Source organism: Gouania willdenowi, chromosome 15 (genome assembly GCF_900634775.1).
Source record: "Gouania willdenowi chromosome 15, fGouWil2.1, whole genome shotgun sequence".
Classification (NCBI taxonomy): domain Eukaryota; kingdom Metazoa; phylum Chordata; class Actinopteri; order Blenniiformes; family Gobiesocidae; genus Gouania; species Gouania willdenowi.
The window spans coordinates 13311453-13323812 of NC_041058.1; the positions used below are offsets into that span (position 1 = coordinate 13311453).

At 39.2% G+C, this 12360-nt stretch overlaps 1 protein-coding gene across 3 annotated transcripts in view; it reads right to left on the reverse strand.

Annotated features, from left to right (window-relative positions):
- Positions 1–12360, reverse strand: part of dlg5a (discs, large homolog 5a (Drosophila)) — a 46782-nt gene continuing 34422 nt past the window's right edge. For 2 of the 3 annotated variants that reach the window (XM_028468190.1, XM_028468189.1), the window contains exons 22-34: positions 12095–12172; positions 10985–11147; positions 10348–10481; positions 8711–8875; positions 8430–8613; positions 7585–7733; positions 5842–6012; positions 3743–3933; positions 3510–3653; positions 2814–2941; positions 2511–2620; positions 577–686; positions 1–473 (exon numbers count right to left, since the gene is read on the reverse strand). In XM_028468190.1, coding sequence (XP_028323991.1) covers positions 370–473; positions 577–686; positions 2511–2620; positions 2814–2941; positions 3510–3653; positions 3743–3933; positions 5842–6012; positions 7585–7733; positions 8430–8613; positions 8711–8875; positions 10348–10481; positions 10985–11147; positions 12095–12172 — 1831 coding nt within the window. In that variant the 3' untranslated portion in view covers positions 1–369. The remainder of the gene's footprint in view (positions 474–576; positions 687–2510; positions 2621–2813; positions 2942–3509; positions 3654–3742; positions 3934–5841; positions 6013–7584; positions 7734–8429; positions 8614–8710; positions 8876–10347; positions 10482–10984; positions 11148–12094; positions 12173–12360) is intronic. The other variant, XM_028468191.1, reaches the window with a different exon arrangement.

Sequence of the window (12360 nt, forward strand, 5' to 3'; positions counted from 1 at the left end):
TTTGTGTTCGGTAAGAGGGAGACGACACTCATTCTAACAAATATTGAACAACAATAGTCAGACTTGTTTTTGTGTGTTTTTTTTTTTAACTGTAAACAGATGTTTACAGTGCAGCATTATAATTACATCACCACGAACCCTCAGGGAAGACTGAATGAACGTCAATGCCCAGTGCTACTAATCTGCTCTGAAGAGCATCAGAAATAAAGGGAGGCTGTGATTATCCATCATAACAACAACGACAAAATAAAAAAATACATACAGATACTGTATCAATAATCTATACTACTAGCTTGCTGTAGTGTACCTGTTGGTTTAGTGTGAAAGAAAAGAGTTTATTAGTGGGAGAAGCTGTAGCTGTAGTCTCCTCTAGGGGCAGCCGAGTGGAGTCCACAGGACTTTACTTTGTTCTTGATCAACAATAGTTATGATCTGAGTGCAAATGTAAGGAAGGGTGCCGCCTTGGACAATACCTGAGGGACAGAGACAGACTTAATGACTCCATGTTTGACACTGACTGGGTTTCATTGTTTAGATTTTTTTTTTTGCAAAAAGTGATTTTTGTTACACACAAACCTGTGAAAAACTTGCTGTAGTCTTGCTCTATCTTCTGTGCACTTTCAAACTGCTCCTTGGAATGTTTTTGTGATACTTTGTCACGTAGATAAATGGGATCCTTCTGTTCCCTGGGGTCGAAAACAGGAGAGAAATGTCAGTCACCAATAAACTAGCACATTGGAAACTTTAAAATACAATTGTTTAAATATGCCCTGCCTAAAGGTCACCTAGTTCATTACTAATCTTTCAATAATAAGCACCAAGTATCCCCATTCACATTTTATAGGTTTAGAAGAAATTTCTATTCTTATTAATAACAATATAGTAGGTTCAAATGTTACTTTCTTTTTTATTGCGATAAAATGCGTAATTTGGATCTGATTCGGATGAAACACTAAGGTAAATTAGGAACCAAAAAGACATAACTATATCCAATTTAACAAAAAACAGTTAACATCACCCGCCAAAAAAATAAACGAAACAAGGGCAATAAATCGTGAGAAAACAATTGCACGCTTCTCATTTTCAAACTCAATCAAGGTATTGATACCCTGAAGCCACACACTGAATTAAACAGTTTCTGAGAAAAGCTGTCCCCTTTAACTCGGACGAACAGATGGAGCTCAAACCTATATCCCCCTTCCACACTTATAAAAAAATACCACAATACAAAAAGTCTGCTAGCTTCATGCTAACGTCTATGGGAAAACCCATGTATATGCTCATGCTAACATTTACCGCGATCGGCAGATATTTATATAAGACACCGTTTATGCTTAACTTTCACAAACACAGTCTTAGGAGTGTTATCAAACAGTACACTTAAACACACTCACAAGCATATGCTTTTTCAAGCCGAAAATACAAGAACTTCATTAGTAGAGACAAGTAGGCCATGGGCTTTCAAGATTGCAACTTCCGACGACTACGGCAACAGTGCTAGGTCAAAACACAAACTCACCCAGAGTAAAAAAAAAAAAACGGAACAATGGCAATAACTCTGGAAAAAATAACTATGCACTTCTCCATCAAGGTATTGATACCCTAAAGCCACACACCAAATTTGGTTATCCTATCTCCAGTTTCTGAGAAAAGCTGTCCCCTTTAACACGGACAGACGGACGCACAGAGCTCAAACCTAAATCCCCCTTCCACTTTGTGGTGAGGGATAATAAAGATTCCCTCCAAAATGTAATGGAATCGTCCATGGTGTAGGATCAATCTTTTGACGTAATCCTGCTAACAAACAAATACATAAATAAACACCAATAAAAATATGACCTCTTTGGCAGAAGCAGGGCTTAATCACCAGCCTCTCCTTTATTCTCATGCAAAAACTGATTTTCTGATTAAAATTGTTGTTGTTAATAAATATTTAAACAGAGTTTCTTCCTCGGTTTCAGTTTCAGTTTTATTTTTTTCAATTAATCTTCTATACCCCTTAATCACTTTTATTATATGCAATATTTTAAAAAGGTTGTAAATCTAGTGCATGTAAACTTTAGCATGTCATAGTCACCTTTACTCATATTAAACACAATTATCCAACAACAAACATGTGGCGAGTGAAAAGTCCAAGTGGCTAGTAACGCTGGGAATCTACTAGCCACAGTGGAAGTGAGCAAGTGACCATTAGGATTACTCTTACATGGATGAATAAAGTCCAAGTGTAGCTAGTTACAGATGTATCATAGCTTTGACATTATGGATTTGGGTTTTTGGGATAAAAAGGCACTACATGAAACCAAAGCCGTGATTCTCTTTGTGCAGATTTAACATTAATCCATCTGTAACTAAACAAAGTTATGATTCCAGGAGGTATGACAGTGCAAAAACATCCAGCTCCATCCGTCACACCCACAAATGAACACACACACACACACACACAGTATCCGGACTCCCGCCTCATCACTCTGTCCTAATTAGCGTTATACCACTGGGATCCTACTTACTTGATCTGCTTGGAGTTTTTGTAGCGCACAAAGACGACTATTGGGTAAATGTGGATGCTGTGGAGCCTTTCTATGGCGTGTGGAGCGATGTCGAGCAGGCAGTGACAGCCCTGTGATCACAAAGGGAAACAAGTAGAAACATAATGTTACCAAAGGCTTATCAAAGATTACACTTGGCTTGTTTAAACAGGAGACACAGGCGGCTGCAGCAGGAGCGATAACTAATCTTAAACAAATACAGACAAGTTGCCTCTTTCCGCCTGATAAAATCTGTTGAGAAAGGAAAACACTTAAACACAATACCTTATCTGTTATTTCTTTTATGGAAGCGACTGTGGTCACGTCGAAATGTCCACTCCTGCGCTTGTAGTCGATGAAAAGGCAATCCTTCACGCCTCGCTCGATAGCCTGCTGAGATGCCTTCATCACCTCTGCAATAACACACATGTAAATAAAACTTAAATATTACCAGCCAACAATTTTCATTACTTTTTATTCTGTCATGGTAAAGATCACAATTTGTTCCATGTTCACAAAGGAGCAAGGAGAAGAAGAATTATAACAACGCCTGCCCCTTATTCAATCAAATATTAAACAATTGGTCTGCCAAGTTTAAGCTAACTTAGATAATGATATTACAGCATTATTAAAGACCATGTAAAGCAAACTCAGTTATTTTCTTCTGAACACATTAAATAGGTCATAAATGTATTCCTTAAAACATGTAAAAAACCATTCAACCATTTATAATTTAACTGTGGAAATTTCGGTGTTCAGGATTTAATGAGCAGGTCAGAAATCATAGTCGCGTTACCTAATGGAGCCATCATTAGCATAAACCTGACCCTGCTGTTGAAGCACACCAAACTTCAGAATGTATTAATTATTATTATTTGTTTTTTTTACGTGAACAATGTGAGCTCAGTCAGTTTATCATCAACAATTACTGAATTTAACCTTTAATAAAGAGCAGCATTTGGAACTGTAGGTAAACCTCACCTAGCACACATCTGCAGAACTTTCCAGGAGACTCTTTCACCAACATCTCTTTGACGGGGTCAGTGAGCGGCCCCAGGACAAGCACCGGCCGAGGTGACGCGCACTCCACCCTCTGAACCCGCTGGTACGCAAGGCTCACCGAGTCTTAAGAGAAAACACGCAGTAACATTAAAGTGAAGGTCCCAGTCCAGCAAAGACCACCATGGAAATGTGGCAAAACCGTTTCCACTCACCTTCAAAGAAAGGAATGGAGTCGGTGCTGATGGTGTCCAGAGCCACCATCTCTTTGCTGTCTTTGGAGCTGTTGCGTTTGTGTTTTTGCTTCCTCCTGAAAAAGGATCTCCGTGCGGCTGCAGAGAGAGTCTTACCAGAGTCTTCCTTCATTTCCGTCACACTGTGTCTGCGGTAAAACTCTTGGTCCATCCTACATTAAACACACACACACACAACTTTAGTTTTTTTCATATTTGGAAAACAGAAATCTACACCAAAGACACAAAAATGTTTTGTGCAAACCAAAGTGTTCAATATGTTAAAAACAGAACAGAGAGCTCATTCATGCACATTTGTAAAGCTGGTAATATTGTAATTTCAGGGAAATCCTACCTTCAGGACCCATAAAACTGCTTTTATCTGATTAGGCCCATCTATGACCTAATATCTGTCATCAGGAAATGAGCTGAGCATCATTTGCATAACTATCATGACAAATAACTCTTTGCATCCTGATACCACAAATTCTTAGGAGAACTTTGGGGAACCCCGACTCACACTAGAGTATATATATATATATATACACATATTTCATTACTTATTTTGTATTGAAATACTCTTTTTAGGAGTCACTGCTTTCACTTCTTCTCAGAACAGCAAAAAAACCACAGTTCGATGGATTCATGAGAGCGTCCTAACTCAGACCTTCCTCTAAACAAGCCACACTACAGAACTCACTCACACGTGCTGTCCCTTATTGGAGAAAAAATTGAAACGCCATTTTGAGAAAAAATATTGATATACCTGTAAGTTTTGGTCCATATCACCCAGCCCTACCCCACACCTCATTTCACAGGTTGCAGAAGAACCATCCATAAGAATCTTTTGCACGCAAGCACTTTTTGACAGCTACAAAGTCTGATTGGTGGGAATATCCCTGCAGGGTTTTAACTGAGTTGATCATGTATTTCCATCCTCCTGGTGTTGGTCCTGTAAGGTTGCTCTTGTATGTTTTATGTTGGTCTACCGTATACCTGTCTGTAAAACTAAAAGACTTTTAATGATTATTATTATTTCATTTATTTATTTTTTCCTTGTCTGCACATGCTGTCAAAGGTCAACACTACAAGAAGTGCAATCTTTTTAAGACAGCAATGCATGTTATTGTTATTGTAATTAAATAAATGAACTTTATTAAAAGGAGGATATAAAAAGAGAGGGGAGTGTTACACCTAGGTGAGGAGGTAGGGGGGAGGGGGAAGGGAACAGGGAGGAGAGGCTCGAGGTGGGAAATGGAAAGGGTGGGGAAGAGCTGGTTATTTTAAGGTGAGAGTGAAATGTGAAGTTGTAGTTGTGTATATTGTGCTTATTGTGTGGTGTATTCAAGCCAGTCTGGTGACCAGCGTGAAGCTTAGGTATAATGGTGGTGGCTGTGGACAGAGGGAATGAGTGAGTGGTTATACCTAAAACAGGTATTTGGGATCAACGTGTCTAAGGTTAAGCCCAGTACGAGTTTTATCCCACAGCCCAAGGCATGCCAGTGCATCGTAAACCGCTACTGCAAACCCAAGCGCTGCCTCGGGGCAAAAATAAAAAATTAAACAAGCATTTAATAGGTAGTAAATCATATACATCCAGGGATGAGCACTAACACTATTATCCCAGCTATTAAGCATCTCGTGTGTGTTTTTTTTTTTTTTTTTTGCTTTTATTTATTTTTTCAAGTTATCTGTATTTTCAAACTGGTTTGCTTTAAACACCTCTTGTGTCAGTGTAAACATTGTGTTTGTCAGTAAATGTCTCCCTGATTAACGCCCATCATTAAAAACAATGAAGGCTGAGCTTAATTATGGATTCTCCTGTGAATTGATCACCAAAAACATCAATGGTGCATCAATTCAACCTTTATTTTCCCCTTTGGACACATACGGGTTGCAGTATTTAAGCTAATGCTAACCATGTACAACAAAAGACTTTTTCCTTGAGGATCAAAACTATATTTAAAGGAAAAATACACGCCACTGTTTGTATGTTAGACATTGTTGTAACAGCTGCTCCAACCTGTCCTCTGGCCTGAGAATGTCTGTGCACGTGACCGTGCGTGTCATTGACCACTCACATGTACTTGCTGGGGATCTGCCCCCTCTGGATCTGCTGTGCGTTCTCATCTAGCTGCCAGGCCATCCAGGTCCCAAAGCTGCCCTTTGGTAAAGACTCGTCCACATACAGGATGTCATCCTTCTTGAAACTTAGGTCCCCCTCGGCCTCCCCAACCCGGTCGTAAAGTGCACTGGTGGGAGAGAGAGACAAAGATAGATGGAGAGTTATGGTGGGAAGGACGGCGTGGAGGAGCAGCAGCAGAGGACATAAGGTTTATTAAGTGAGAAACAAGGAAGTGCACAAGTGAGGTGTGAAGACTGAAACTCAATCTGCAGGGCAAAAGCAGCCAAGCAAAATAGAGTTCATTTAGTAGGGCTACAAGGCTGCGCTCGCTTTTCTTCCAAGTCATTCCAGAGCAGCCAAACTGTGACAGTGAGACAAGCCCAGTGTATTTACTGCTCATGACATCACGAGCCCACTTGCCTATATGACAAGTGACTGTGGCAGCTGCAGCAGCCGGGCCGGCCGGCTCCAGACAATAAAACAGGACTATTTTAAAGATTCATTTTCCACTCATTCCCATAGCATTTATAACACCGCCGAAAACATCGAGGACCAAGAAACCAGGCCGTGTTTTTTTTTGCGTCGTGAATTAAAAGATTAAAAAGCCTAATTTAGCAGCGTGATGAGCATCGCTGCAGTCACTCATCGCATGTGAGACATAATCGGTTTGATGAGAAAGAGTACAGTCTGTCTGAGTGGCTCTCTCGTGATGCTTCTATATATATATATATAGAAAGAGAGAGAGAGAGAGCTGGATAGAAAGGGATTAGACTGGTGGGAAAAATTAGAGTGGTCGTTAGACAAAGCTGCAACGTGGAAAAGTTGATGACAATGTAAAGAATTATAGGAATCTCTTCATGTAATTTCAGGAATAATCAGATAAGTGCAATTAATCCATTATAATTTAGTCACGACTGCTGTCACAAGTGAAAAATATTGTGTGTGGTTTTCGTGGGACATCATTGCTTCTCTCAGGCTTTGTGATTGGCTCAGCATCAAAAATCTGGAGGCGAGTGACTGGTGTAAAACGCAGGAAACTAAAGCCTTTTGTTCCTCATTTGGTTTCTTTGATCATTGAATTTATTGCTCGTGTTTCATTTCTACAAATCTGTAGTGCTCGTGTTTTGGGAATTTTTTGCCATTAGTTGGAGACTGATAATTCATATTTTCTGTTTACGTTAATGTTGATAAGGTTTAAGGTAGTTGTGTAGATGACTGTTCCACTTTGTCTCCATCATAATGTCCAATATTTCAGACACTTGATTTATATTTTATTTATTTTCATGCTCAGGTCATTGTCCAAAACTTGTGACTTAATATTTTAATGGGTCATCCTAATCATTCTAGTTCAGAGAGTAAAGCAGGTTAAGGATGGTCAGATGTAATTCCTGAGCAAAAAATACATGCCATCATCTTTTATATGCGATTATCTTATTTAGTTACAAGAGACTCCAGCGTAAACTCATTCAAATGCACTACAACATGGATATGTTTGAGAAACCCCTAGCAGACATGTGCATGTTTGTGATTGGATAAAGACGACATGTTGCTCAGCTTCGAAAATATTCGGAATCCAAATGTCAATATAGTCACAGTACTTTGTTTTTTTGACGGTTCTAACCAACCGCAATGATTCTTCCATAAATGTTCCACAGACCTTCTTTAAAGCCACACTAGTCCTGTGTGTGTGTAAACGCACCGAATATAAAATCCATCTCCTGGAACGTCCTTGATCACGCTGAAGTCTTCAGGACGATGCTGCACCTTCAGCGTGACCGTTTCTGCAGGCTTCAGCATCTCCACATAAACCTCCTCCGCCGTCTTATTCTTCATATTCACCGAGTTATACTGAAAGAGAAGGTTGAAAACAAGTGAACTTTATCCCACAAAAAATAGATTCAGAGCACGGGGACAGAAATTTGGGAGTGTTTACGCTAATGAGTGCTATGTTTTTCTTTCCCTGCGAGTCGCCCATGAGTAAACAGCTACAGTACATTTCCTCAGAACTTTCAGCAGTATTAAAGTGTCGCAGTATTGATTGCTACCAATGAACGGGTGAAGAAAAACAAACAGGAAGGGCAGACGGAGAAAATGAATGAATGCTGTGCAGTCTAATGACAAAGCTGCATCACAGTAGGACTCTCTGGCTCTTTGTGTCTGAGAGCTTAAGTGGAAATATGTATGAAGGGTTTGGATAAATTACCAGTTTGAAGTGAGAGGGAGGTCAATGAAATACAGCGACAGACGGGGAAAGATAAAAAGCTTCCACTTTCTGTATGATGTATGAATTACGCCTCCATTTTTACTGTTTGACAAACTTTACAAACTGTATGTTTTTAACCAAATTCCCAGATGAATTTCTTAAAATATATATTTTCCTTTCTGTAAAACCTTAAAAATAAATAAATACACAGAATATCTGTACCCCTGACGTGAACTGTTCATTTGATTGTTTGTATGTCTGTTTATAGATGATTAAACAATAACAAAAGCAACGTTAAAAAATACAATAAACAGTCTTTATGTCCTTATTAGAGCTCACACCTCCAGGATGAGGTCCCCAGCGAGCAGTCCGTCTGGTCCTCGTGCCGGACTGTCCTCATCCAGGCTCTCTATGTAGACGCCCCGCAGGTTTCCTCCACACAGCGTCACGCCTACTTCTACACCAGGTCTCCGCACCACCACGAAGCGTTGCTCACTCGCTTTCCTGCTTCCCTCAGCCGACATCCTAAAGGATCACCACATCAAGAAACCAGTGCATTAAGTTGCGTAAAGTTGAAGGTACTTTATTCCTAATGATTTCACATCCTTGAGTGTGTGTTTACTTGATGATGGTGTGTGGGCTGGTGGTGGGCGTGGTCTGTTTGGAAGAAGGAGTGAGTGTTCCCTCGTCCTGTTCACTGAGTGTATCGATGGCAGAGTGATTGTCAGGAGTTGCTGCTCTGCTTCGCTGAGGAGTCGCCTGGGAACTGACGGGCTCCAGGCGGGAGCTGCCATGACAACAACAAAAATTGTTTTAGCCTCATTGATACCACGGATTTTTGTTTTTAGCATGTTCAAATGATCATATCCATAGAGTGTCTTGCCAAGAAGGTGTGAATAAACTCAGGGAACCTGTGTCACATATTTTGACAACTTTTATTTTATTCTGTCCTTTATAAATCCTCAGGATCAGTTTTTATTCTCTCCAAAATACTACATGTCTTATACAAGTAAAATGAAATCGGAGTGTGAATCAAAACAACTATTTTAGAGCTTAAATATTTATTTGATTTATTACTAAATTGATATGTTTCTTGGCCTAGTCACTGCATCACAAAATAGGTTATTTTGTCAATTATATCATTTAGTTGAATTTTGTATATGTGTAATTCTGATTCTAATTAAATGAGTATTGTCTCTCTTTTGTAGCTGCCAAGACCAAGCTCGGTCATGTATTGCTTTATTGCTTCAGTTGATATTGAGGATCAAGTGGTTGTTAAGGTATTGCTTCTGTCTAATAGTGAAATAATTACAAAATCTCCTCTGATGATAATTGGACAGTTTGAATAGTTCTGAGATTATTGAGAATAAGCTATGGAAAAAAGGAGCATTGTCAGTATTTGGTCCATAAACATTTGCAATTGTAAATGGTTTATCGTTTATTGAAATATTGATGACAATGTATTTTCCCTCTGGGTCAGTTATGATGATATTATGGGTGAACTGGACTTTTTTTTTAAATTAATGAGAATAGAAACACCACTTTGTTTGCTGTTGTAATTAGCTGGGAATATTTTGGTGAATTGTGGAGTGAGTAATTTGTGATATTGAGTTTTGGCAAGGTGTGTTTCTTGTAAGACATACTGTATGTCTGGTTGTAGTTGTTGTCTGTGAGCCAATTTCTCTAATGTTCCATGAGAAAATGTTAAGAGTTGACATGCTTGACATTTGAGATGTTTATATGTTCTGCTTTTTGTTTGTGTGTGTGTTGCATGTGCAGAATGTCACAAAAAAGACAAAAAAAACACTAAAAACATGAGGAGATGCATGAAAGACGGGCAGTAATTATTTACTTTATTTTAATTTAAATTGAATGTTTTCTGTATGTATTATTGTCCTTTTATTTTAGTCTGTTTTTATTATTAAGATTGAAGATTGAATAATTTGTTGTCTGACAGCAAATTGTCCCCATGTGAGCTTTCAAATGTCTTGTTACAGAAAGTATTTTCTATAACGGAAAAGTGTTGGATGGCTATAAAGTGTATCGTTTCTGTTTGAAGCAGTGCATATAAATAAAGATAAAGTGCAACAGGGTAAATACTGAAAATCTGCACTCAGATATTACCACAATTTACTGTTAAATAAACAATCCCAAATACATCAACAGGGAACAAGCAGAAACATTGGACATAAACAAATAATCCACTAAGCAGAAACTAAAACCCACACAGAAAAATCTTTATTTCATAACCACCATTACCTGGAGCGAGAGTGGTTTCCCAGCTGGTACATATGTGGGTTGTACTGGGCCATAATGGTGATGGTGTCGCACTGCTGGCCGATGATGAGACGAGCTTGCTGCTCTGTAGCGTTCCGCAAGTTGATACCATTATACTGATGATGAAAAGAGAAATTATTACAGGAGGAACTTTAGGAAAGACTAGAAAACAGCCATTTTTAACAAATTAATGGAATCAATGTCTATGCATTCCTCTAATAAAGGAGTCAAATTAATATTCTTGTAGATGCTCTTTAACTGTGTTCAGAGAAACTTTGACATATTGTGTGAAATCCATTCCAACATATTGGAGTATATCGGCAAAAACTAAAAGATTGTCCCATTGGGAAAGACTTGAACTACTAATCTTTCAGTGAGGCCAGTGGTCTAGGTATATTCATGTATTACAATTCTTGGAAATGGTGAAAGCTTCACTGAATAAATGCTTGCAGGAAGGGAAGCCATGAAGAATAAATGTAGTGTGAGCTTCAAAGTGACTCAATCTTTGTAGAAACATGCATAATATCTGCATTACTGTGCTGCTTAAAGAGCTCTGCTCCTTTGCAAGCCTAAGAGCATAACGCAGCAACTGTTTCTACATTCTGTCGGCTGTTTGTACCTCCAGTAATTGGTCTCCGTACTCCAGTCCTGCCTGATGGGCGATGCTGCCACCAGTCACTTTGGACACAAATATTCCTCCGTTCTCCCCACCGACGATGGAAATACCCAGAGGCTCAGCACCCTTGTGCACAATAACATTGCGAGGTTCCTCCAAATATGGCCTGAAGGGAAAGAAATATTGTCATTAAATGAGACACAAAAAAAACAGTGATGACACATTAGCATGGAAAATGTTTCATTATCTAGATTAATTCTTTTAGAGCTCTTTGCAGTGGTTTTCTACATAGGCTTTTGCTTTGGTCAATGATTGGTTAATGATTGGTTAATATGTTTTTCTACAGGTGACCAATAGATGTGACTATGTCAAAGGCGTTGGTTTGAAATTCCAAAGTGTGATTTGCATTTGAAGTATGTAAGATCAAAATGTCTTTGTAGAGTATACTGTATATTCCTGGCCAATTTAAGAAAAAAAAATAAAGTACTGACGTGCTGTGTACGAGAGGTGCAGGTGAGGTAAAATCCCTCCCACTCAGAAGATTTACATAAATTTTGAGAGTCTCCAAAACACGTAATGGATTAGCAGCCACAAACAGAGCAGTGGTGGACAAACAAGAGCGTGACCCAGAAGCTTGGGGGTGAATAACGCTAGTCTTACATAACAGAAGTGCTGCAGACTGAAGGGTGACTTGGCTGTAGGCCAAAATGTACACATGCGTATTGACCATGTTAGCATAGTGCATGGAGGAGACATGCACTCAGAGATTCAAGAGGGTGTTTTCTGACAGAAAATAAATGTGCAGGCACAAACAATGCTGAGCCTTTATGTCTGAAGGGAAGCCAAGCAAAGGCTTTTTTTTTTTTTTTTTTTTTACAGATCACAGTGCTGCATGCACGCAACCAGCAATCCCAAATTCTGACTACATTCTTGAAGTTAGAAAGACTTTTTTTATTTAAACTTATTTTTTTACATTTTACGTAATGCATGTAAATGGTGCAAGACTCTCCTGCGTCGTCTCAGTGTCGACCACACTGCGGTGCAACATGAGAGCTTGGACGGAGCAAGGTGAGTACATTTCCTGGTTTCTAGCACTATGAGGGGAAAACAAACCTGAGGCTCCTGAGAGAGGAGAACCTCGGCCTTGCAGCCTGAGGAATCCTTAGAAAAGAGCGATTACGGTACAGAGATCTGAAAGCGGAAGGTTGCAGAGAGGAAGGAGGAAGATAAAGGGGGAGAGTGGAGCACAGAGATCACACAGAGACAATGTAAAAAGGCTGAGAGGTGTCTGATAAAATAACACGGGCCAAACATGTTGACGGTAAAAAACGAAGGAAAACTCTGTTAAAGTAGTAAATTACTGCTTTCTTTTGGAAACA